The sequence below is a fragment of the Eulemur rufifrons genome, chromosome 9, assembly GCF_041146395.1.
Source record: "Eulemur rufifrons isolate Redbay chromosome 9, OSU_ERuf_1, whole genome shotgun sequence".
Lineage (NCBI taxonomy): Eukaryota > Metazoa > Chordata > Mammalia > Primates > Lemuridae > Eulemur > Eulemur rufifrons.
This window is the reverse complement of record NC_090991.1, coordinates 42,276,094-42,303,175: the sequence shown is the minus strand read 5'-3', so window position 1 is coordinate 42,303,175 and position 27,082 is coordinate 42,276,094. Positions and strand designations below refer to the sequence as shown.

The 27,082-nt window shown below is 45.9% G+C and overlaps 1 protein-coding gene across 2 annotated transcripts in view; it reads right to left on the bottom strand.

Annotated features, from left to right (window-relative positions):
- Positions 1 to 9,656, bottom strand: part of TLK2 (tousled like kinase 2) — a 103,101-nt gene extending 93,445 nt beyond the window's left edge. The window contains exons 1-2 of one of the 2 annotated variants that reach the window (XM_069481590.1): positions 9,521 to 9,656; positions 7,897 to 7,979 (exon numbers count right to left, since the gene is read on the bottom strand). In XM_069481590.1, the coding sequence (XP_069337691.1) occupies positions 7,897 to 7,979; positions 9,521 to 9,656 (219 nt within the window). The remainder of the gene's footprint in view (positions 1 to 7,896; positions 7,980 to 9,520) is intronic. The other variant, XM_069481591.1, reaches the window with a different exon arrangement.
- Positions 9,657 to 27,082: the final 17,426 nt, after the last annotated feature.

Genomic DNA, 27,082 nt, shown 5'->3' with positions numbered 1-27,082 from the left:
GCAAGACTCAAAGACATTTTTTTTGATAAAAAATTATTTCTATTTGAAGTCATTTGCTGATTTAATTCTAGAGAAAAAGCTTTGAAATTGAGCTATAATTTAGGAGGCCTATGAGTGTGGGTAGAGAAGAAAGTCAAAGCTCAGAACCTGCCTAATGAGGGGAGTCTGGGAAAACCACTCCATACGTTAAACACAAGGACTCCAAGGGCTATCCCCTCAAAATAAGAGTGACCAGAAATAAACTAGGTCTTGTGAAAACTCAATGTACAGATTTATGCAGAATAGACAAATTTAAAGAGAAAATTAATGGAAGTGGAAGACAGGTCAGAAGAAATTACCAAGTACTCAGACAAAAGAAACAAAGACAAGCAATACAGAAGATAGGGTAATAGGCAAAGAAAATAAAGTGAGAAGGTCTAGTGTATGTTTAAGTCGAGTGCCAGAGGAATAAACAGAGGATAAAGCAGAAGCAATATATGAGAAGATAGTGGCTGAGAATATTCTAGAAATGAGGAAAACAGCAATCTATAGATTTGAGAAACCCAATGAACCCCAAGCAGAATAAATAAAAATAATCCAACTTAGACATCTCCTATTACCATATCATGATGCAGAAAATCGAAAATAAAATCTTGAAAAGGGGCAGAGAATAAATACCTTCAACAGAATAGCATTAGACTAAAAATAAAAAAGGTATAATGGAAGCCAGTGGACAACAGTGAACAATGTGCTGAAAGAAAATAACAGCCAGCCTAGAATTTTAAACCCAGCAAAAATAGCATTGAACAATAAAGCCAAAGTCGACATTTTAAAGCAGATAAAATGGGAAGATAATCACTGACAGACCCACCCTAGAGGAATTCCAAAGGATGTATTCAGGCAAGTCAGTATTTCAGATAGGTCAGATATGCCAAAAGGAATGAAGAACAAAGTGATAAATATGTAGGTCAATCTAAATGAATACTGACTACATAGAATAGATCTAGTAACAATCTGTAAACTAGGCATGGTGGCCCACACACTTGGGAAGCTGAAGCAGGAGAATCTCTTGATCCCAGGAGTTTGAGGCCAGCCTAAGCAACAGAGTGAGACCCCATCACTTAAAAAAAATAAAATAAAAGGCCAGGCACAGTAGCGCATGCCTGTAATCCTAGCACTTTGGGAGGCTGAGGCAGGAGGACTCCTTGAGGTCAGGAATTTGAGACCAACTTGAGCAAGAGCAAGACCCCATCTCTACAAAAAATACAAAAATTAGCCAGGTGTGGTAGCACACATCTGTAGTCCCAGATACTCGGGAGGCTGAGGCGGAAGGATTGCTGGAGCCTAGGAGTTTGAGGTTGCAGTAAGCTATGATGATACCACTGCACTCTAGCCAGGGCAACAGAGCAAGACCCTGTCTCTAAATAAATAAATAAATGAAATTAAAAGAATAATAATCTGTGGATCCTCAAATATATACTACATACAAATGGTAGATGCCTGACATTTTTTGCATTTTCAAAACCCATGAAACTGTATAACACAAAGAGTGAACCCTAATGTAAACTCTGGACTTTAGTTAATAATAGTTTATCAGGCCAGGCGCGGTGGCTCATGCCTGTAATCCCAGCTTTGGGAGGCCAAGGCAGGAGGATCATTTGAGGTCAGAAGTTCAAGACAAGCCTAGGCAACAAAATGAGACCCCAACTCTACAAAAATAGTAAAAATATAAAAAATTTAAAAAAAATTTAAAAGTAAAATAAAATTAGGTCAGGTGCGGTGGCTCATACGTGTAATACCAGCACTCTGGGAGGCTGAGGCAGGAAGACGGCTTGAGGTCAGGAGTTGAAGACCAGCCTGAGCAAGAGCGAGACACTCCCCCGCCCCATTTCTACCAAAAACAGAAAAAATTAGCTAGGTGTGGTGGGGCTCCCCTGTAGTCCCAGCTACTCAGGAGGCTGAAGCAGGAGAATTCTTCAAGCCCAGGAGTTTGAGGTTTTGAGGTAGCAGTGACATGTGATGATGCCACTACGCTCTACCCAGGTGACACAGTGAGACTCTGTCTCAAAAAATAAAATAAAATAAAATAAAATAAAATAAGCCAGCCATGGTGGCACATGCCTGTAGTCCCAGCTACACAGGAGGGCTGAGGCAGGAGGATTACATGAGAGCCCAGGAGTTTGGGGCTGCAGTGAGCTGTGATCACACCACTGCACTCCAGCCTGGGCAACAGAGTGAGACTTGTCTCAGAAATAAATACTAAATAAAAAATATATAAACAACTAAATACAGAGCAGCAATAGCATGTAAGAGAGAAATAAGTGGAGTTAACAATCTTCAAGGCCTTGTTTCTTTTTTTTAATGTTCCAGAGAGAGAGGAACAGGTCAGTCTCCAGGAGTGGAGACCAAAGAGGAGGTAAGTTAAGGATGTGTCATAATTTCTGTGATAACAAATAAAGGAGTAGAAACAGTACAAGACTTTCTAATTAAAAGAGGAAACTGGAAGGCTTTAAAGCAAGAGAGTAATACAATATTGGTATTTTTAGAAATATAACTGGTAGCAGTCTAGAGAACGATGAATGGAATAGGAGAGACTGACTATTACAGTTACAAATGAGGAAAGTCTGGATTAAGGCAGTAGCAATGAAGGCGGAGAAACACTTAAGAAATTTCAGAGAAGAGACATTAAGTTGATAGTTGACTACATGTGAAATGAGGACAGAATCAAATAAATACTAAAGTAAATCAAAGGGAGAGGACAACATGAAGGTAAGCATAATAATAAATTAATCAGCAGTTCCTTAAAATGCATCAGTGTTTAAGTGCAGACTACTTTTTAGCATTTATGTTTACTGAGCATTGTCTATCATGTCTTAAATATGAAACACTTAAACATAAAAAGAAAAAAAAGTAAATGAGCCAGGCTCAGTGGCTCAAGCACATAATCCTAGCACTTTGGAAGGCAAAGGCAGGTGGATGACTTGAGGCCAGGAGTTTGAGACCAGCCTAGGCAACAGGACAAGACCCCGTCTCCACAAAAAATTAGAAAAATCTGCCAGGTGTAGTGGCACATGCCTTAGTCCCAGCTATTCAGGAGGCTGGAACAGCAGCATCACTTGAGTCCAGGATGTTGAGGGCTGTGACGATGTCACTGCCCTCTAGCCCAGGCAACAGAGCGAGACCCTGTCGCATATAAAAAAAATAAATAAATGGTATTGGTGTGTGAAACAGCTAACACTAGATACCCATAACTGAAACCTTCTAATTGCTACAATTAACTACATGACAGGACAGAAAGGTATCAGTTGGCTAAACACCTTTTCAGAAATCAAATTTGGTTTAAGGTGATCATATATCAAATTTACAACTTTATAAAATGTAGAAAAAGAGATCATTTTCCTTTAAGAAGACATTCAATGTCTATGTGGTACTACTTAAAAGTATATGATCTTACTTCAGTCTCTATAAGTGATGATTCTTATTGTGACAAAATAGTCCCACTTTTCATGACTTCTCATTTTGCTTTTCTTTTCAATGCCATCCACACACTGCATAATTCTTTTTAATCAATATAACTAAAATCAATGACATTAATCAAAAAAGCAGGATAGAGTGAAGAATCCAAAAAAAGACACCCTGTTTTCTTTGAACTTAAAACATGCAAGTATAGGCCGGGCGCGATGGCTCACGCCTGTAATCCTAGCACTCTGGGAGGCCGAAGCGGGTGGATCGCTCGAGGTCAGGAGTTCGAGACCAGCCTGAGCAAGAGCGAGACCCCCGTCTCTACTAAAAAAAGAGAAAGAAATTATCTGGCCAACTAAAATATATATAGAAAAAATTAGCCAGGCATGGGGGTGCATCCCTGTAGTCCCAGCTACTTGGGAGGCTGAGGCAGGAGGATCGCTTGAGCCCAGGAGTTGGAGGTTGCTATGAGCGAGGCTGACGCCACGGCACTCACTCTAGCCTGGGCAACAAAGCAACACTCTGTTTCAAAAAAAAAAAAAAAAAAACACCCCACACATAAGTGTACATTTCTTTTGCCAGTCTTTTGAGGTAGGCCCTTTGAGTTACAGATCCACTGATTGCAATTATACACAAGCCACACCCATGATACATCATCGACAATTTCCAGTTTCGATTTCTTTAAAAAGTAAGAACTTAAGGATACTTGCCAAGGATTTAAATGAAGGAATTCTTTCAGATTAAAAAAAAAAAAAATATATATATATATATATATATATATATATAAGTTTTTACAGATATCTCCTTGTTCTTATGGACTCACCTTATACTTAGTCTTTCTAGAGCAGTTAGTTTTCAAGGAAACAATTCTTTCGTTTTGCAATCATATTTCCTTGCTCTATGCAATTAAATTATGTAATTACAATACAAGCCCAAGTTATAAAATGATCCTCGGCAAGTCTATAATTCAAGTGGTGGGAGCAATGCAGTGAGCATCAGTCAGTACAGCTGACAAGGAAAGAATGAAGAGTGCCCATTAATCCAGTGAGTTAAGTACAAATTTGTTAACTAATATCCGTGTTATAAAATATACAAATTCACTTCTTATTGCTCCTGTTGTCCTCGGAACAGTACCTGGCACATCGTAAGTACTATAAGCTACTATATTAGCACTGATACTCAACTAGGTACAGGTAACAATGCATGCAGGAGTGAAATTCCACCTACTTTACACAGTCTCCAGAATCACAGAGACTACCTGTACTTACATTGTCAAAAGGGAGCAGAGGAGGGAATATAAACTACAACAGGTCCTGAGTGAAAATATATGAATATAAGATATAGTCAGTTTTGCATTACTGGAAGTAGATTATTCAGTGCTTAAAGAAAGAGATCTTAAAAAGAAATAGAATAGTTCACATATCAGGTCAACAAGAAATAAAGTAGGTTCACAATCCAATTTAAACTTATCACCTCAGGAACTGCTAAGAAGATAGTTCCAGGTCCTCCTAAAAAGTGGCAGCTAGTCCAGGAGTTCGAGGTTACAATGAGTTATGACTGTGCAAATGCACTCCAGCCTGGGCAACAGAGCAAGACCTTGTCTCTTAAAAAAAAAAAAGTGGCAGCAGCTGGACTAGAATGAAAGCCCACTATGGGCGTCTCAGTGCACATTGGGCTATTTTTCCAGATCATAAACTTACCAATGACAGAAAATAACAATCTTCTAAACAAAAGTAACATAGTGCATCCCAAAGCCTGAAATAAATGACTCTGGTTTACCTGTTATTATGAAGTGAATATGCTAACAGAAAGAGAAACTGAATGCATATAAATATACTATGTAAGAAAATTAAAATTTGTACTATGCAAGAAAATTAGAAATTAAAAATAAAAAACCCAAATATAAGGAATAAGCAACTTAAATGTAAGTAATAAATGTGGAGATTTGGCCATTTTGGTTTAGCCTAAGTTCTGTGATATGTATCTAACTTGCAGGTGTAAAAAACTTGAAGTAGTATGACAGAAGATCTACAATAACCAGGAAGTTCAAAGCCTGCAGCTACTTATAACACTCCTGTCCACTAGGAAAGAAACCACAGTGGCACTGACTTTCTTCCTTCTATGGACATCAAAAAGTGCTGAAAATGTTATGAACAGTTAGGAGAAACTCAAGAGACAATCCATGAGGCTGCACCAGTCCCACTAGATGGCACCATCATGGGGAAGTCACTCTGCTCTCCCATTTGGAGCTGTAAGGGCTGAAACCTCTCTTGATCTTTGAAAAATGGAAAGCTGTCATCAACACAGTGATATCCTCATTGGGAAATTAGGATGCATAATGAGAATACAGAGCCAGGAGAAGGAGTTTTTCCAAAAGGACCATTTTATGCCAGTACCACTGCTCCCTACCCACCCCCCTTTCAAACCGATGGTCTGAGAGATACAATGTCTTGCTGGTAAAAGAAGTCCTATGAAATAAAGATTTTCTTTTTCCAGCTCTGTAAACTACAGAATAATTTACTCATTTTCTTTTTTTCAAGTTTCTTTGCTATGGAAAAAAAATATTCTCTTGCTAGTCCTCAAATAGCATTTTATTGTTATCAATATAGTTAAGACTGGAAACATCAAAATAACACACAATTAAGGGTATAGATGGACTTTTGCATGGAGAACCTTTCTCTCTATGTTAAAGGTAGAACTTCCTATTAAACAGGTTATACTGTACTGAAGTTTTCTGACACGTCTGTGACACGACTTCAGTTGGGTCTAGGCAGCAAAATTCAGAATGCCACTCATTCCCATCACTTATTCCCTACTCCATCAAAAGAATACCTGAATATAGCCACCATGAACCCAAAAACAGAATGAAAGAAAAAAATTCTAGCAACAAAGACTACCGAGTTTAAACTATATACAATCTGAACATAAACTTACTGGCTTACTCAGTGGGGGATCATTTTAACAGACAGATCTAGATATTAGCCTTATGCTAAATCCCGAAGTTAAAAAACACACCAATGGTCATAATTAAGTAACCAATTGAATCAGGGATCAATTTAATACTCAAATATGCTGTTTGTTTCTATTTGAAGCTACTTCATCTAGATCAGAGATTTACACTTGTATGTGTAAGTAACTTCAATATGTAACAACGCCCAGGAGTACAGCCACTCAAAAGTGCCACAAAAGTCAGTTATTTAATTGAAGTGGCCAAAGAAATTAGAACAAATGTGTAACAAATCCTGTGTTCCCACAGCACCTTGTCACAGCTCTAATACAGCTCTCATCACAGTGTCATCTGTGTTTGTGTGTATGTTTCTCTCTCTCTCCCCGCCCGTCTACACTGCAGGCTTGGAGGCACTGTGCTGAGATACCATCCCCAACACCTTGCACAATGCCTAGAATACAGAAGGCACTTAGTATCTATTGAATGAAAAAAACTATTAAGCTATCCCAGCTCACTAAAATTGTGAGACTCATCAAAGAAGCCAGCTTTTCCAACTAACCCTTAATACCGCCTCAAAGAAGCTACTACTAACCAAGGTATAAGACAAACACCTAGATTACCAGGAAACAGGATTTCTTGAAAAGCACAGAAAGAAATGGACCACATTGGTTAAAGATCAAAAATTTACACGTTAATTCGTTGTAAGATGTTGAGTAGCACACACAAGAAAATTACACATTCACACCTCTCAAGCCCAAGCAATGTGACAATCTTGGATTGATGAAGGTTTTAATAAAACATCATAAATATACTTTACATACGGTATTAAAATCTTAAATATTTTACATATTGTACCAAAATCATCCTAGGAGTGCAAAGGCTGGACTAGCAGGTACATAAGGCTGCGTAGGAAGTCATAACATTATTTAACTTTGTATCTGCCCATTAATGGGGGCTTGATCTGATTTTATGCTCCCGCAACAAAAATAAAAACAGTAAACAAGAAGGAAAAAGAGGTGGCGTGAGAAAGCAGTCTGGGGGTGCAACCAGGAACGATCTGCTGAGCTGCAGATTTGGAGAACTGACAACACTTTGCAGAGGCAGATTTTTCAATACTCTACCATGTAACTACCCAAAAAGTCTAGCATAATGAAGCCATGCAATGGCTTATAATTAACAGCTTCTTTCTGAGTGACTGAGAAGTTTTAATATATGGCATAGAATCTACATACACATCTTGTGAGCATTCGTGTAATAGGACCCATGAGAAACCTCTCCTATATTAGAAAGAAGAAAGAAACATAAACTCCCATACAGAACACCTTCAAACGTACTATTAAATGATTACCAGAACAACTGGTAAGACTTAAAAGTTCATTGGAACTATGAGCCAAATCTTCTCCCCTGCAATCTATCAAAATGGTCCACCCAAATTGCTCTCCATCATTTTAAAAAGGTGTTTAAATTCAACTATGAATATGAATGGTGTTCACTGTCATTTTACTCACCTTACTAACACCAACTCCAGTAAACCTGGCCTCTAATAATTCCTGCCGTCGTGGGTCCAGGCTATGCAATTCTTCCATCATTTCTACTGAAAAAGAAAAAGTAGGCTGTGAAACCATGAAACTAAACTGTAAGGACCCAACTCTATTTATGACAAAACTCACAGTAATGATTTCACTGAATGGTCACACACAGGTAAACCTCAAGTAAATATAGCATATAAGTGGTAAACTACAATGTGCTGCATCAAATAGTAATACGTTTAAAGTTATAAAGTGGCTCAGAAGTCCTCCTCAATGAGGGCCACTTATTCTTCCTTAGTTCTGATTTAACACCAAAAAACCAAAAAAACTCAAAAAAACAAAACCTCAAACAATTTCATATAATCTCTGTAAAAGTTGCACAGGAGGAAAAACAAAACAAGGGCTAGCTTGCAAAAAGAAAATTCCTTCTTCTTTCTATCAACCTTTTAATCTAGCTAAGTACTTTCAGATATTTCTTTACCAAATACACTGGAACTAGTTCTTAAACTAAAAGTATGAATCAATAATAATTTCAAAAGAATGTAGCATGAATCAGAAGCTACAAATAACTTCAAATAACATTATTATATAGCTCCTTTCTCTGAAGAGCTCACAGTAGCTCATGAAAAAAGAAATTAATTATTTTAAATTTAATAGAGAACCCATGGTAAAACCCATCAACCTGCATTCACTGAGGAAATTAATATAGCTCCATAACAATCCCTTTACAAAATCTTTTTCTGACCACTCCCTGGAGCAGTAGGTTTCTCTGGACATCTGCTTTTAGCAGTCCTTCCAAGCAGGGAGGGGCAGGAGGACACCATTTTTAAACTCCTTCCATGACCAATGAATGCACAGGCTACTTTCAGCAAATATGTCCATCCTTTGCAAGAGATCAACTCTTGCACGACCCACTGAAAGCCTCTCTTTAATATTAGAAGTGGAAAAGGAGCATGTATCATTACATAGAACCCCTTCAAACATATTAAGGAGCTATTGGAATGATTGGCGTAATTTTAAAGTTCAGTGACAACGTTAATCAAACATTCTCCTCTGCAATCTAACAACTCCACAATCTCCAGTAACAACCCCCTACAAGTCCTCCAGTTTCATTTCCCTTCCTGGATTGAGGGCCTGGGGCAAAGGGGAATGAAAGGGTGACAAATTAAAGTTTCACCTACATTTACAAGTGCAGGTTAGAATGGGAACTAGCAAATTCTCAGAAAGGTTGAAAGGTATCTTTTAAGAAAGAAAAAGAAAGAAAAAAGAGGATTGAGAGAGTGAGTTTCCCCTGAGTGGCCTTCCTCTCGTCTCGCCCTGCCCTAATCGAGGTCGGAATGGCAGAGGTTGCAATCTCTCCCAAACCCCAAGGTCTCTCACAACATTTCCCAAACCTCCATCCCCAGGCCTGGCACAGAAAATGACGCCCCAGCGGTTATTCCATTTAATGTCAACTCATGTTAAGGAAATATCCACCCTGTCTCATTCCAGCGGGGCCTTGAACTGGGATCCTCCCAGTAGCCCACTGCCGGGAAGCAGGACCGATGGGGCCTGGCCCCGGCGCCCCTCGCCGGCTCCAAACTTTCCCCAACTCCAGGCCCACCTGTCACGGAGGAAGGGAGGGCCAGCTCTCGGGGGCGCCCGGGAGGCTGCCGGGGCCTCCAGCTGCTGAGGCGACCCCCTCTTTCCGCCGGTCGCCGGCCCCACTCCCAGGCCGGGGCCGCCTGGGCCTCCCCCATCTTCGGCCCGGCCCCTCGGCGACCCGCAGCCCTCGGGAAGCCCCTCCCGCCACAGCGCTGAGAAGCTGCGGTCCGGCGCCGGCCTCAGGGTGGGCCTGGGTCGCAGGCTCCTCAGACCTAAGGGGTCCCCAAGACGGTTAATGCCGCAGGCCCGGCGCCCTCCCCCGCCTGGGGCTCAGCCTCTCACCTGCCGCCGCCGCCGCCGCCGCCGCTCAACGCTCCTCCAGGGAGGGGCCCCGACCCGACCCGGCTGCGGGCCGCTCCGCTCTCCCCCTGGGCAGGCCCGGGGCGGAGCCGGGGCCTCTCCTGAGCGCCGCAACCCCCCGCCCGGGCAGCTGCCGCCGGCGCCGGGCTCCACGAGAGGGCGGGCGGGGGAGGGGGGCCGCGGAGGCCGCAGATCCCCGGGCTCGCGTACAGAGCCAGGCGCCCGACGCGGGCCCGGGCCCGGGCGGCCGCGGGGGGCGCGGGACCGGCCTCCTGGCGCCGGACAAAGGCCAAGGGAGGCACAAGAGGGCCCAGGCCGGGCCGGGAGGTGGGGGCCCGCTCGGCTGGGGGCCACTCGGGTGCGGCGCGGAGGGCCGGGGGGGGGGGTCGGAACCGCTGGTGCCCAAGACCCGCCTCCGGCCCCTTAATCCGGATCGGTTCGGTCCGGATTAGTAGTGATCGGTGTAAACACACTAGTGAAACCGCGTGTTTCCTCGCGAGATTTGCACGGCTGGGAGGCAGGGGGGGGTCCTGGGGGGGTGGGGGAAGCGCCGACAGTGGGGGAGGAGGAGGAGGGAACGAGGAAGGTGGGGGGCTCCCCGCTGCCCCGGCGCCCCGCCTCCTCCAATCAGCGGCCGGGCTGGCGGGCAGGGGTTAACCAGGGGACCCCGCGCCGGCGGAGGAGGCCGCGCCTCGCCGGGCGGCTGAGGGCGGGCGACGGGCGGCGGTGGCTTGCCGGCCGCGACGCAAGGGGAGGTCGGGCGGCCTGGGGGCGCCCCGCGGCTGTCCCGGTGCCCCCGCCGCCGTCTTTGTGTAACCGGCCCCCGCCCCGTGGGACCGGAGCCGGCCAGGGCAGTCGGGCTGGGGACCCCGCCGCGGACCCGCGCTGGAGGGGAGGGGCCTGGCTGCCCCAGCCGGGCCTTTCCCAGATCCACCTCGCCGACCCCCGCGCCTGCCTAATCCCTCGTCTCGGCGAGTTTGGGTGAGAAGTAGGGTTGCTCTGCCCAAGGATGGATTGTAGAGGAAGAAACCCGTGAGCCGGCGGACCCCGCCCGAATCTCCCGGAGACGCCCAGTTAGTGAGTTTGCTGTGTCCACCCGTGCTCTCGGGTTCCCACGGCCGCCACTCTCCAAAGCCGCCTTCCCGCTCCCAAAACCCCACTTGGTGCCCTGGAGAGCGGGCTGCACTCTCCCTCTACATACCTGGTTGGCAGGGCGTCTCCAAGGACAAAATGTGCCCTGGGATCGAAGCTGAGCCCCCACCCCCACCAAGATGCTACCCTCCGGAAGGGGGGGGGTGCTGCCCCCAAGGGACTGTCCCCGGGCACCCAGGGGGAGGATCCATTTCAACCTCAGATTAAAAACATGGCCCTCCTGGGTACTTAACGGGGTCTGAGGGTAGGTGCTGAAATGAAAAAAACAGGCCTGCCCCTCACAGAGTGTCTACTGAGGAGTGAGAAATATGAAAGGGTGAGCTCTTGTGGGCAAGCAGGGCTTCCGGCATAGGACAGGGCTCCCACTCTGATCACCCAGCGCCAAGGAAAAAATCATTCTTCACTGACTCCCATGAGTCCGGACACTGACTTCAATGTAACTACCCAACTTACTATTTTCCTTTGATGCTTCCTTGATCAGATGTCTGAAGATGACTTAGGGACTACAATGGAATCACAAGGGGAAAAATTCACACCTTGAATACCAGCGTTGAATTTTTCCAAGGGTAGGCAAATGTTCCTAGTGGAGTTTCTGCCCTTCTTTCTTTCTTATTACTTATTAATTCTTCCCTATGTTAACAGAACATTGACCTGCCCAAAGGACAGAGGATGGCAGTTTACTTTTTGTTAGTTCTCCAACCTTCCAACCCCTTGGGGCAAATTCAAGCGCTGTGGAAAAACTCCATTAAGGCAAGAGTCATCTTCCTCTGGATGGCAGACTGGTTGGGAAGTTGGACACACATTATTTCCAAAGAGAACGGTGTTTTGAAGGAGAAGGGGAGAGGGTAGGGAAAAGGGCAAGGTGGAGGACTACAGAGGAGTCCAGCCTCCACTGCATAGGAATAGAGCAGGAGAAGCAAAGAGCGGATGGTGTGCCTTCTGCTGCACAAGAGAAAAGCAAATGGAGCAAGTTCTTTCATTGTAGCCAATGATCAAGAAAGTAATTCCTTAAAATGACATTGGAATGTCTTAAATCGGGAGAGAAGAGTTTAAAAGAAAGCACTGAACATAGAGTCAGAGCTGACTTCCAGCCCAGCTCTTCCACAGATAAGCCGCGTGGGCCTGTTACCTAATTAACCTTTTCAAACTTTGCCAACCTCATCTGTAAAGGAGTCTGGGCTAGAGGATTTCCAAAGTCCTTTCCAGGTCTAAAAGGCTATAAGTCCATTTTTTAAAGTAATTATTTAAAATAATCATTGGAACACAAGGAGAGATGAGATTTTTCGTTTCACATTTCCTACTTCATTTTTCTCTACATGTCAGAGAACTTATACCATACCACAGCCCACTCTAGATGCAATGACCATCCCCATAGGAATTGCTCATAGGAATTTAACGGGTTTGGTGACATCAGAGATTGGGGACTTTTAGTTATAAGCATCATATAAGTGGAAATATCAACACTAAGGCAAGAGAATATGGATGATAGGGCTTGCCCTTTCCCAGAGAAAGAAGGATATTGTCAAAAGAAATTCTGTTGTCAGATGATTTCTCTTTATAAAGTGCTATTAACTTGGGTTCATGAATCAACTTATTTAAAGTGTGTTTGATCACATAGCACCTTTGTGAGACTCAACATATCATGGAATGGCAAATGGTGACATGCCCCATGCAAAGGCTGTGCTCCCTCAGCCATGGAGAACTCAAACATGATCGAACTAGATATTCACATTGGTCATCTGGTCCTTTCTGCCTTCAGGAGTGTGAATGACAAGTCCCAGATTCATGTTCCTAATTGACCACAGAGCTGGCTGGACATGCATCAGACTAGTTTTTATGTTCCTCAAGGTGTGCTCTGCAGGTTTTGATACAGTGATAAAGCTTTAAAGAGAGTAAAGGCTACATTGGGCAAGCAATATTGGGGGAGCTCAGGGTTAAAGTTAAGTGGAATCCTTTATTGCACTACCTCTCAGAGCCTATAATGTGTAAGATGCATGTGTCAATCTCCAAGAGGAGGATTTGAGTATTTGGTGCTTTCCTATAATTTGATTTCAGAACAACCACCGCGGTGGTTGGTTGGTTGGTTGGTTGATTGGTTGGTTAGTTTTAAGATACCTCATGGGAGAGGTAGTCTAAGGAAGACACTGTGTAAAACCGTCCTTTGCTCTTTCACCTGTACCACACTAATAATTATCTAGCATTTTCTGGAATGTTCCATGATATCTACCATCTTCATCAAAAGACAGTGGCATACAGACCGAGCGCATTGACAGTGCTCAGAACACCGTGCATTGCTGCTCCTCTAGTCCTTTTCTAAAAGGAGCCTACGGCGTGGTGGCTAGGAGGACAGACTTCCTACTCAAGGTCCTTGGCTTTAATCTTGGCCCTGCTTCTTTCCAGGGTTGTAGCCTGAAGCAAGATACTTAACTTCTCTTAGTCTCTTTCTTTATCCATAAAATGGTGTTACTACCTCAGAGAATTGTTGGAGGATTAAATGAGATAGTATATATGCCTGACATAGTAATCCTTGAATTAATGGTCTCCAAACATAAAAGTAGTATTTCTGCCAAGGATTTATACATTTGCCATTAGAATGATTTGGCAGCACACAGTTTAACTTTGGCAACCAGGCTACCAAGGTACTGAGTCAATCAGTGGTACAGAAAAAAGACTTGATGTCTTCTTAATGAAAGGTAGGAAAGGGGAAGTAAAGAAAACATAAAAGTCACCTAGCCTTTTTGTATTCTTCCTCCACCCCTGAGAAAGAGTTTCTAATGACATGAAGAAATAGGAGTTTGGTGAAGGCAATATTTCCATTATAAACTATTCCAGGTGGGCTAGTGTAGAACATGAATCATAGGGTATTTGTGGTCTGACAGAACTGGGTTCCAATTCTGTCCCTTCCTTCACCTCTCATGTTCCTCATCTGAAAACTGTAGCCAGCATACCTAATTCCATAAGTGGCTTTCATCAAAACTGAAATAATATTGGGAAATGCCATGTAACCATGCCTGACATGGAGTAGGCATTTAGTCAGTGTTATTTCCTCTGTCCTCCCCATTCCTAACAAAATGGAAGAGTGTGTGGTTGCCAGGAAAGTGCACTAAGGACTAACAAAAACCAACGAAACCAGATCTTGGCCTTAATAAAATTCTCTGCTGGTCTCCTATCTCTGTGTGTGCTTTCACATCCTCCTGCTGCCCCGCTTGGTTCCCAAGCTCTTCTTAAGCAAGTCTCCTTGACACAGTTTTATTTATCAAGTCACACATTCTTCCCCACGGCCTACTGATGCTGGAACAATCTTCCCTTTCTACTGGAGAGCAACCTCAACTCCCTCCCCAGTGTTACTTCTTTTAAATAATGTGCCTTCTTCCCAACAGCTTAAATGTAACACGGGGGCAAAAAAGATTACACTCCACTGCAGTGTAACAAGCCTCCTCCTCTTAGCTAGTGAATCCTCCACATTGGTCTCTCAGAAAGAAAACTTCAAAGATAGGGACAACAGCAAACACTATAGTGGGGGAAACTGACAAAGTATATATTTTCAAATTTCAGTTCTTCCACTGACTTCTCATATTAGGCTTAAGTAGAATTTTCACATACACTGACACAGGTCATGAGGAACAGGGGACCCTGTGCCCACAGAGAAGGAAGAAAGTGTCACCGGTGAGGGGCAGGAGGATTGGGGATGGATGAGTGTGACTAAAGAGTGGGAGCAGCTCTAGGAGTTTCCTGAAGAAACATAAGGGTTGTGGCTTTCAAATAGTTTTGAATATTACTGGACAAGGAAGATGGGAAGATTGAAGGGAGAACAAAAGGTAGAGGGGAAGAGAGAGGGAGACAAAAGACCTGATGCTCTTTTATACCCAGCACTGGACTAGGGCCTCACACATTACAGTGAGCCTTGATCTTGCAGCTGGGGGGGGGTTCCATTAAGACCAGAATGGATCAGTGGGGACAATTAAGATAAGACAGGAGCCAGGCCCAGTAGCACATGACTGTAATCCCAGCTACTTGGGAGGCTGAGGCAGGAGGCTCACGGGAACCCGTGATCCAAGGCCAGCCTAGGCAACATAGCAAGACCCATTCTCTAAAAAAAAAAAAAATCTAGTAGACTATCCTCCCTAGCACAGAAGGTGTCTAGTCATTTAGCAGAATCAGGCTTTGCAGGGCATAGTGTCTCTGTTGAAACTACCAACTCTGCTGGTTAGAAATTAGAAGGAAAGTAGCCACAGACAATATGTGAAGGAGTATGACTGTGTTCTAATAAAACTTTATTTACAACAACAGGCTGCCAGTTGCAGGGTAGTTTTGCCAAATTCTATGTGATTCTCAAACTTTAGCTTGCATCAGAATCACCTGGAGGGCTTGTTCAAACACAGATTACTGGGCCCCACCCCTAGAATTTCTGATTCAGCAGGTCTAGGGTGGAGCCTGACATTTGCATTTCTAACAACTTTCCAGGTGAGGCTGCTGTTGATGTGGGGAAACCACTTTGAGAACCACTGAAGCCTTTCTCAACTCCCTTCTTTATGCACCTAAAATGCTTTATTTCTACTGTAAATATAGCACTTATCATGTTATGTTATGGTTAGTGGTTAGTGTGTGTTTCTCCGGGATCCTTTCTAAATCACCTCCCTAGCCTAGAGCCTAACAGCAAAATGCTTATCATTCATTGACTGAACTCAAAGGGAAGGTCATGGTCATCCTCAGCATTCAAAGTCTTGGAAGATGAAGATGTGAACCACCCAACTTCACAAAGCTCATCAGGGTAGAGCTTGGACTGGGTCCTGCCCTGCTCTGTAGTAGGCATTTCTCTCTGGAGCTCTGGGCAACCTAGAGCCAGCCCTGGTAAGAGGAAAAGGGACTTCCCCTCCCCACGGCCCACATTTCCCCTCCCCTCACCCCCCAGTCCAGAAACATACCAGGAGGGAGACATTCCCTGCTTAGGCTAAACCTTGAACATGTGGACCTGGACTATTTCTCAAGGAGACAGACCGAGGGTGGGTTGAGGGTTTGGTTTGTTTAATTTCATTATTTTTTGCTCCCTAAGTGGACTATTTTACTTTGTAGTGTGTGAGTTGGGGGTTTAAATCCAGATAGCTATCTGCCATGGAAAGCCACTATTTCCAAGTTTTAGGGTATTTCAAGTGACCTGCAGTCAGGATGCTTTTGGAACAATATTTGAGTCCTTTCCACATTTTTCTTTTTTAAAGAGACAGTCTCTGCCACCCAGGCTGGAGTGCAGTGGTCTGATCATAGCTCGCTGCAACCTTGAACAATCCTCCTTGCCTCAGCCTCCTGAGTAGCTAGGACTACAGGCACACACCACCACGCCTAGCTAAGTTTTTTATTGGGGTGGGGGGGGCGTGTCTCACTATGTTGCCCAGCCCAGGCTGGTCTTGAACTCCTGACTTCACACAATCCTCCCGCCTCGGGCTCCCAAAGCATTAGGAATACAGGCAGGACCCACCCTTTCCCCACCTTGAGTGGCATGAACCACAACTCCTGGGTCCACCTCCCTCTTCTGGAACTTACTGCCCACCTCCTGGTTTTTATCCTGAGGACACTGCAAGTAGAGCCAGGCATGTGACCCATGCATCTTTCCCCACCCCTCTCTGATGGTGGGCACAGAGGAGGCACAGTCAGGAACTCGCCAGAGACAGGTGGCTGCTTCGTGGTGATGCGCTGGCTGCAAACCAGGCGTAACAATCACTTTCCTCTTCACGCCCCCCAGACCTGTCTGAAGGAGGCTTAAAGAGGAATTTCTTTGATTTGTGAATTTTTAAGACCATAACCTTTCATGCCTCACTCTTTCCACATTAATAGAGGAAACCAGGAATAAGGACACCTTCCTCTCCCCATCTTGATGGGCTCAGTGAGAACTGCCAGAGGGCCCGACGGCACTTGCTCCTCATCTGGATTTGAGTGTGGAAAGGTGTGACCCAGCAACCTAGAGCACAGGGAAGTTAGCACCGCGTAGGGGCAAGGCTGAACCTACGGTGGCTTGGAACCCCTGATGTTCCCTGTTGCCGCCACCTCGTTAGCCCTGCCCGCCAATCAGTTGTGCATCAATAAACTTTATGTTCCAAGCTTGGCCAGATGAATGAGAGGAGAGCAGCTAAAGACTGATCTCTGACCTTGGCACGTAAACAGCCTACAGATTGGACTTGACAGTTAATAAAGGAAAGGCCCAGCAATTCTCTGATGCCTTTTTGCCTTAATTAGATTGAGCATTCAAAGGCTATGGGGAAATCTTCCGTTTGAAGAGAAAGACCCCACAAGACAGGAAGTCACTTCTCCATTCCTTCATTCATTCAGACTGTCAATCATTCAGTCAACGGTGGCTGACAGTCGTCAAGTGCCCTATTACCTGTGCTTAGCACTGTGTTAACCCGCTTTCTAGTAAAGCAGCTGCACCTGCTCTGTTGGAAGACTGTGTACAGCCAGGCAGTCAAGAGCACATGCTTCAGTTCAAATAAATCTGAGCTTGAATCCTGATTCTGCTGTGTGACTTTTGGCAAGTTATTTAACCTCTCTGCCCTCAGCTTCCTCTTGAGGTTAATAATACCAACCTTCACGGGTTGTCATCAAGACTAAGTGAGAACATCTGTGTAAAGCAGCCAACACAGAGCCTGGCGCTTGGCAGGCACGCCACGGCTATGCACTTGGCTAGCTGGGGCGACTCTTCGGAGCTGAGTGAAGGCCTCCCTTCCCCCTTCCCTGGCACTCTGCCAGTCACTAGGAGCCGCTGGTGACTCATACACAATCCCTGTCCTCAATGATATTAGAAACCTATTGTTGAGGCTTAGTTTCTTCATCTATAAAATGGGGTAGTGGTGATAATGCCCTTGAGAGATCTGGAAAGAGCATTAGTACCTAGGCCTGCAAATGAGCTTTGCCTACGGGAAGGACCATGGGAATATTAAATTACTGTGGCAGCCTATGGCTTGTCATCAGATGCCACTGCAGCTCTGGGGGCTGTCTTTAATAGTAGATATTTTTAAATTCCTGAACCCCCTTCATGATATATTTGCTCACACATGGAGGTTTATTCAGTGTTAATCACATTAATGTGCTGTTTCATTTCACACTGTGTGATGTGAACTTGAGCGAGAGCCAGCAGAGCAGAATTTACTCTCAAAGGGACCCTGTGCTGTGCTTACCCATACGGCACCTTGTCAAGGCACCTCAGAGCCCACAGTCTTCTGGGCTACCCCCTTGCTCCCCCAGGGGTACCCTGAAGCTTTAAGAAGTCTGCCTTTTAAGTGTCTCTGTATTTATTGGCTTTTAACCCTCTGAGAAACCTAGGCAAGCGTCTAGTGTTTCCTAGCTATCTTTCATGCTTAACCAGCCCAGACCTGTGCTATTCAGTATATGCTCCCCAGCACTTCACAGAGGGACCCTGAGTGTGCAGTTTGGAGGGTCTTTGAGATCTCCCAGTTCAATTTCCTCATGTTACAGATGGAGAAACTGAGTCCCAGAGGTGTGGAAGGACTTAAATCTCTCCTCCTCTCTTGGCTCCTTCCCTAATCTGAAGAACTGTCTTCATTCAGATCTTGAACACAAAACACATTCCACCATTTTTTTCTTGGCCCCATGCCCCAACCAGCCCTTCTCTGCCTGAACCTCCCATTGCCCTCCTGGCCCCCAGCCACAAGCCTCAGATCCTACTTACTGAAGAAAGTGGAAATCATCAGACGGGAAGGCCCACCCCCAGGTCACCCTCTGCGGCATGGCTGCCCGTTCTGGGCACAGGCCACCCTCTGGGCACCTGCTCCTCCAGGCTTTTGCCCTGAACCCCAAGCCCTTGCTGACATCATCGCCTTCTCCCCTTCAATGGGAACATTCCCATCAGCAAATATTTATGCTCTCATTTTTAAAAATGTGTAAATTGTATAAAACCCTCCTTTAGCCCCTGCTTTGTTCAGTCTTCCTTTTTCTAATTTATATCTTTTCCCAGCTTTTTTTTTTTAGGAAAAAAAATAAGCCGTCGAAAAGGCTGAAAATAATATTAACACTCTCCACCTAGACTTTTCCAATTAGCATTTTACCACATTTGCTTTCTCTCTCTGTCTCTGTGTTTGTAGATGTTGAGTTTGTTATTGTGAACCACTGGAAAGTTTCAGGCATCCTAAATACTACAATAAATACCATAAGATGTGTCTCCTACTTCAGTCTCTCTTACTACAGAACATTCAGAACATTATCACACACAAGCAATTGAGCACTGATATGACATTATCTAATGTAAAGTCCTTTTTCAAATTTCCCCATTTTGTCCCCCAAAACATCCTTCATAGCTTTTTTTTTTTTTTTTTTTTTTGACAAGAGTCTTGCTCTATTGCCCAGGCTAGAGTGCCATGTCATCAGCCTACCTTATAGCAACCTCTAATTCCTGGGCTCAGGTGATCCTCCTGCCTCAGCCTCCCAAGTAGCTGGGACTACAGGCGTATGCCATCACACCCAGCTGATTTTTTCTATTTTTAGTAGAGATGGGGTCCTTGCTCTTGTTGAGGCTGGTCTCGAACTCCTGAGCTCAAACAATCCTCCCGCCTCGGCCTCCCAGAGTGCTAGGATTACAGGTGTGAGCCACTGCACCCAGCCCTTCATAGCTATTTTTTAACCCAGAGTCCAGCCAAGCAGGAGGCCAGACACTGGTGATCGTGTGTTTACTATTCTGCCCAAGCCAATTTAACCTTCAGATCCATCTCTCCACCCAGAGAGCAGCGGTCAAGGTCAGGGGTAATTTCCATTACCAAACCTAAAGGATCGTCCTCTGCTGTGGGGGGAGGGGCTCGACAAGGGCATTTTCCTCTGAGCTTCTGGGTCCCAGCACATACCCCTTTTCCTCCCTCATTGGTCCCCATGGACACATCTAGACCTGTGGCTTTAAACACCGGCTGTACACAAATGCCACCTACACGTCTAGCATCCAGGGCGTCCAGCCCTGCCCTGGGTCCCCCACTCCAGACCGAGGTATCCACTGCCCTCTCTGCAGTTCCACTTGGACGTGCCATGGGTGCCGCCGTGTGTCTGCACTGAAGGCTGGCAGCCTTCTCTTCCTCTGCCTCAGGAGTGGAGTAGCACCACCATCACCTGCCTCTACCCTTGAGTCCACCCTTCCCCTCCAGCCCCTGGGGCCCGGACTCACCTCTGCTCTGGCCAGCACTGAAGTCTGCGGCACCATTCCTTGTACGGGTCCCACACGGGCCTCCAAACATACTCGCCAATCTTGCCCCACCCCCACAGCACCTTTTCCGCCAAGCTAACTTTTTAAAATGTAAACCAGATCCGGTCACTCCCTCCCTTAAAACCCTTTGTGGTCATAGGAAAGCGGCTCAACTCTGTAGGGCCCCGCCTCTCTCCAGCCTCCTCCACTATTCTCTGTGGGGACCCCCAAGGCGCCTGCCTTTTCCCCCTGGAGTGCGGACACTTTCCTGCCTGGGGCTGTCCCTGCTCTCCCTGTGCCCACTGTGCTCTGGCGAGGTCCCCAGTGGCTGCCTTCTCCTCCACCTTCCCAGCAGCCCACAGCCCCTGAGTGCTCAGGGCCCAGACCCTGCACAGAGCCGGGCTGCCCTCTGCACCAGGGCCTGGGACAGGCTCCTTAGCGATTGGTTCCACTCAAGGCACGCACACAGCCTCCTCCACTCATTCGGACAAAGGCTGGGGTCAGGGAACATAATCTAGTCCTGATTCATTGTCATAATAGCCATTATTATATGCATTTTTCTTCTGATTTTAAAGGTAATTAAAACCATTTCCAGGGACCCTAAAACTATCATGGGCCTAATGGAGCGGCTGACTCTGCCTGAGGGCAAAAACTGCAATTCATTCAAAGCCAGAGGCTCTTACCTCCTCCGCACTGCTCTCTGAGCTGGAAGAGAAGAAATGCACATCAGTGCTTTCTGCTACAAATCTTACCAAGACTCACTAACATGTTTATTCTCTCCAGGCTAAAGTTGCCAAGGTACATGCCATCAAAGTAACTGCTAAACACACAACATATAATTAAGTGTGCCTTAAGCAAATGAGTCTATGAGTGAAGACCAGCCCACAGAGGCCGGTGTTCAATGCTGTTATCTGTTAAGGGTGAGGATTGCCTTGCGGGGGCCACTGCGGCAGGCAGGTGATTATGCCCAATTTCCAGCTGAAGAAAACCGAATGAGAGGCCTTTGTTACACAGAGAACAAATGTTGATTCCAGGATTTCAACCCCAGTCTGTTCTCTCAGGTTGTTTTGGACACACTGGGTTTGAGTGCCCGAGGGCCTTCCAGGGGAGAGAGGTGTCTAGGAGGTATTTGGATAAACTAGTTCAGGGCTCAAGAGAGATCCTTAGCTCGTGACACAGATTTGGGAATTATCCGTGTATTGGTGGCATTTAGAGATTCAAAGTGGATCAGCTCATTCACTCTTTTGCAGTCTTGCGGGGCCTAGAATTGTTTCTGCACTTTTAAACCATTCTGATCCAACCTGCTCCCCTGCGGCTGGCCTCCCTGCTCCTGAGTGACATTTGGGGAGCACCTCCTCTTCAAAGTGTGGGGCTTCCATCTCCAGCCCCACTATTTCTCACTGGATGGGATGACAGAATTTGACATTCTAAGTACTTACCCTCCCCCATAAATATTTATTGAACACCTTCTACGTGCCAGCACCATTCTAGGTATCGAGGACACCACTATGGGCGAAGTAGACAAAGTCCCTGACCCTGAGGACCTTACAGTCCAGAGGCAGGAGGCAGAGGATAAACAGGGAAGCAACGCCCAGAAGTGGGAGGACTGAGGACCTGCAGGAGGCAGGCGGCACTCTCAGAGGGACGAGTCTGGAGGGTCTGTGCTTGGTCTCCCTGGAAGGCCGCCTGTGGGCGCCAAGGAGCAAGGGGAGAGGGAAAGGGCTCAGAGAGGCAGGAGAGGAAGGCAGTGGGGGCCTGCCCAGGGCAGGTGAGAAGGCACCATCCAGACGATCCCGTCCTGAGACCCCCAAGTCAGCAGATTGAGGTGGGAAGGGAAAGATAACTGTCAAAAAAGTCCAGAGAAGACAGCTCTTTCCTAAGGATAGAGAAAGGGAGGAAGGAACAGGCAAGGCGGCAGCAGCAGGACTGGCTGCATCACATGGGGGTGGGGACGTCTTGTTAAAAAATCATGAGAATTTTGGCCTGGGCAGTGGTCCACACCTGTGGTCCCAGCTACTCAGGAGGCTGAGGCAGGAGGATCACTTGGGGCCAGGCATAAAAAAATTATTAAGAATTTCAAGTGGCCCAGTGCAAGCGGCTCACGCCTGTAATTCTACCACTTTGAGAGGCCGAGGCAGGAGGATTGCTTGAGGCCAGGAATTCGAGATCAGCCTGAGCAAGAGTGAGACCCGTCTCTAATCCAAATAGAAAAATTAGCCGGGCATGGTGGCGCATGCCTGTAGTCTCAGCTACTCAGGAGGCTGAGGCAGGAGGATCCTTTGAGCCCAGGAGTTTGAGGTTGCAGTGAGCAACGATGATGCCACTGCATTCTAGCCCAAGGGGCCGAGCTAGACCCTGTCTCAAAGAAAAACAAAAAGAATTTCAAGAAAGACAGGGATAGCAGAGCATAGCATGAAGCCAAGCGCAGGCCCTCTGTAACTGGCTGGAGCCTCCGGAGCCCCTGGGGAGAACGAGGCACCAGAATCCCAGTCCCCCTTCACCCAGGCTGAGCTGGGCCTCACAGGCACAGCCCTGCCACAGGGTGAAGGTGGAGGGTGTTTCAGTTTTCTATTTTGATGAGAATGTTGCAATTTGGACAATGTTGCAAAACAGATATAACTTTGTAGCCAATTTCATGTACTTTGATAGTTCCATTACACTTCTGACAGCAGCAGCATTTCCTTTTCCCTGGGAGGTTTGGCGTGGGGGGTGCTCTCTCCCCAACCCCCAACTCCACCCCAGCAGGGAGCAGGGATAACATCTGAGCAGGTGTAACATTTTCCCGGGCTGGCACAGTTGGTTGAAGGCAAGAATGTGTAAACCTGTATTTTATGTCAGATATCATTTATATCAAACCACCCTCCCTAATCTAAGGCTAATTACCTCACGATTAACTCTAGTAGTCTGACCTTGGTAAACCATTTATCCTCCTTGAACTTCAGATTTCCTCATCTGTAAAATGGAGATAATTATATTTCACAGGGGCATTGTGAGGATTAAATATATGAAAAGCTTTTTAAAGAGTCTTAAGGTCTAAACCAATGCCAGCGAGTGTTAGTGCAGAACTGCTCAGCAATTGCTTGGTTGGTGTGGATGGAGGATCTCAGGACCGCAGCGGCTTGACGGAAACATCTCTTGGCGCCATCCAACTCCTTGGGCTCTGGTACACTCCGAACAATCGACTTCTGATCTAAATTCAGTTTGTGAAGCAGCTGCCCTTCCCCGAGGAGTCCCCTCGGCTTGTCAGTTTCGTTTCAGATCACAGATCAATAATTCTGCTTTAGAAGCCTGACTCTTGTGAGTTGAGCTGGCTTCATAGTTCTAATAGTTCCCAGATGAACTGAGAATCCAGACCCTGAGCAGGAGGGTCGATTGAAAGCGGGTCATCATTCCTGCTCCTGTCTTGGCACGTAATGCACTTGGGTAACATTAGTAAGCAAGTGTGCTGCAGGCAGGCGCACTCACTGCAAGAGTGGGCAGCGGTACCACAAGCTTTCATCTGCTGTGATGCAGCTTCCCAGTGTTGCCGGGCAGGGAGCATGGAGTCTTCCATGGTCCTCAGGCCTTGCACCGGCTGTACCTTCTGCCTAGGTGTCCCATGGGGGCATTTTTATTTTTTTTAATTTTTAGTTGTTTTGCTTTCTGAGGGCTTTATAAAGACTCTTCAGGAGACCTTCCCTGTCCCCTCCCCTCCCCCCATCAGAGAACACCTTTCCTCTGCTCCCTGCCCCCTCTCTCCTCCCTACCCTGCTAAGATTCTTCCTGGCACATGTCCACCTGGTACATGATTTATGGGCTCATTGTTGGAATTTCCCCATTCAAATGCTATAGTTCCAAGAAAACTGTGACTTCACTCTGTCCCTCCTGTTTCCAGACCTAGTGCTCAGAGCCTTTGACTGGCAAAAGGTATCCAGCTAAAACTTATGATATTGTTTTGTTTTCATTGTACTTTTAAAAATACCTTCAATTCATGAGAAGTGACACATATTTTACAGTGATAGTAGTGATATAAAATTTCCTTTAAAAATGAATTTAAGTTAAAAATGTAAGTAATTTTAAAAGATTAAATAATGGTGATACTTGGATGTCAGTATTTGGGAAGATGAAACAAAAACAGCTGAAGTCTAGGAAACCATGCTCTTACGGAAGCCTTTTGGGGACTCTGCCTGGCGTGTAAACCACCGTGGGAACTGCTCAGCTCCACACAAGTGAGAGCATGCGCGCGCGCGCACACACACACACACACACACACACACACTCTGCACACCCATTTTACAGAGACATCAAACGTCAGGAGCTTGGTTATGGTCACCTCCTACAAGCGGACTGAGGAGCAGACAGAAGCAGTCCTGAGACAGATCTGGGAGGAGTGAGGGTGACTAGGGTGGACTGAGGGTGACACTTCCCAGGGCTCTTCTGCCCTGGGGTCCGGTGAGGCACCCCATGCCCTTCTACCCTCTGTTGCTGTTTTTTGTTTGTTTGTTTGTTTAACTTGAGCTGTTGATAGTAGCAGCCATAGCCCTGTACAATATTCTTCCAAAGTTAAATACACACTGTGTGTCAGGGGTGTCTGTGCAGGGAAGGAGCTGGTCAGGGCAGGAAGAAGCTATTTAGTCATTCAGTCTTCATTTATTGCGCATCGACCAGGGACCAGGTGCTTTGCTACTCTGAATGTTTGGAATACAAAGTTCCCCCAAGAAACTCATAATTTAGTGAGCGCCTTTGAGCCTTAATTGCCTGATAAATATTTTTAATTAATTAATTTATTTATTTTTGGAGACAGAGTCTCACTCTGTTGCAGGGGCTAGAGTGCTGTGGCATCAGCCTAGCTCACAGCAACCTCAGACTCCTGGGCTCAGGAAATCCTCCTGCCTCGGCCTCCCAGAGTGCTAGAATTACAGGCGTGAGCCACTGCGCTCAGCCTGCCTAATAAACATTGAAGGGCAATGGGAAGCAAGGCTGAAGAGGGTGTGGGGGGCTTGCATATAGGGGGTCCCTCAGGGCTCTCTTTATCCTGCTCACCTCCTTCGAGGTGTTTCTCTAACATGCTATTGCTGATAAATGTTGAAAGTATGGCCCCTTCTCAGCACATTTTAAATTTTAATGGTGAAATCCAAACTCAGGAAAAGGAAGCTGGGGAGCAAACGAATGCACGCAGTTTGGGGCTCACCTCAGGGTGAAGATGCCAAGCTGGATTCTCCGGTCAAAGCTTCTGTGTCCCAGGACTCCCCAGTGGTGCATGGAATCAGACTGTGGCTATTTGTCCTGAAATTTGGACAATGTCTAATCTTGCACCCAGAAATCTCCTGAGATAAAGTGAGGCAGCCATGAGGCCCCATTTCAGTGTTTTTACCTGGGAGGTTCACCATCAGCACTTCCTCCACGTCTCGACCAGGGTTCCCAAATCATAACCTGTAGACCAAATTAAGAAGCATATAAAAGTCTGCAATGCATCGATGCAGCCGGGCTCTGAAAATAGCAGCTGCAGCCACAAATCAAAGAGCAGGCCTTTGTGAACAGAGTGAAAGAAACTGTTTGTCCTGAGCTCATCTTTAAAGCCACAGAGAGAACTCCCCACTCCCACTAAAGCAATGTCTTTAAGCAAAGATACAAATCAATTATATGAAAGTAGGATGTCTTAGTACCTTAGATTTTCCTTTTCCTACTAAGTTTTCTGAGGTCCTAATTTCCAACCAGAGCCCAAGAGAGTGTGAACTTACATGATGAAGGGAGGCAGCAGACCTATTGCAAAGCACAGGTTTAGGTTTCACAGCATGAACAGATAATCAGGCTCCAGATGAGACATAAAAGCCAGGAGATGAATCCCTTGCAAGGCGTAAAACCCATGCTCTCCAGGTGATCGTGGTCACAACCTGACCCGGCACTGCCTTAGGAACATGGCTTCACGCCAATAGCTCCAGTGCACCTGTCCCAAATTAAACTGTCTCTCATTTTTCAAACAGCATTGAATTTATCTCCTCAGCCAGTTTCATACTACTTGGGGAGCTAAGTCAGTTTCAGAAACACTTCTCTATTAAGAGTCACATCTAAACTACACCACTTCCTGAGCAGCTTCACACCTGGAGCTACCTTCTGACCCAGCACAGTAAACTCTTGCATTAAGCATATCCAGAGACAGCATTCAGAGTCACACTGATAGTCCAGGCAGCATGGATTTTTCAAGTGACATTGAGATCATACTTTAATGCCCCCTAAACATGTGTAATTGTCCTCTGCCCACCATTAGCGATTCTGAGGCTGAAACATTCCACAAAGTCCCTTACAGAGTTCAAGTTGGACTGACAGAGAAAAAGCCAGACAGCTTAGCGGATGGCAGGGAATGAAAAGGAGCAGGAGCAGGAAAAGGCTCATCTTTCCTAGCCAAGCCCAAAGCCCAAGCCTGGTGCCAGGAAGATGGAATATACAGGGTTCTTGTTGCTTTGAAATGCTTTATGATCATTTAAATTAATATATCTGTTCTTCATTTTATTTTATTTTATTTTTTTTATTTTTTTTATTTTTTTGAGACAGAGTCTCACTCTGTTGCCCAGGCTAGAGTGAGTGCCGTGGCGTCAGCCCAGCTCACAGCAACCTCAAACTCCTGGGCTCAAGCGATCCTCCTGTCTCAGCCTCCCGAGTAGCTGGGACTACAGGCATGCACCACCATGCCCGGCTAATTTTTTCTCTCTCTATATTTTTTTAACTGTCCATATAATTTCTTTCTATTTTTAGTAGAGATGGGGTCCCGCTCTTGCTCAGGCTGGTCTCGAACTCCTGAGCTCAAACAATCCGCCCACCTCGGCCTCCCAGAGAGCTAGGATTACAGGCGTGAGCCACCGCGCCCGGCCTGTTCTTCATTTTAAAAGATAAATGAAATACCATTCCAGCCTTCTCCAG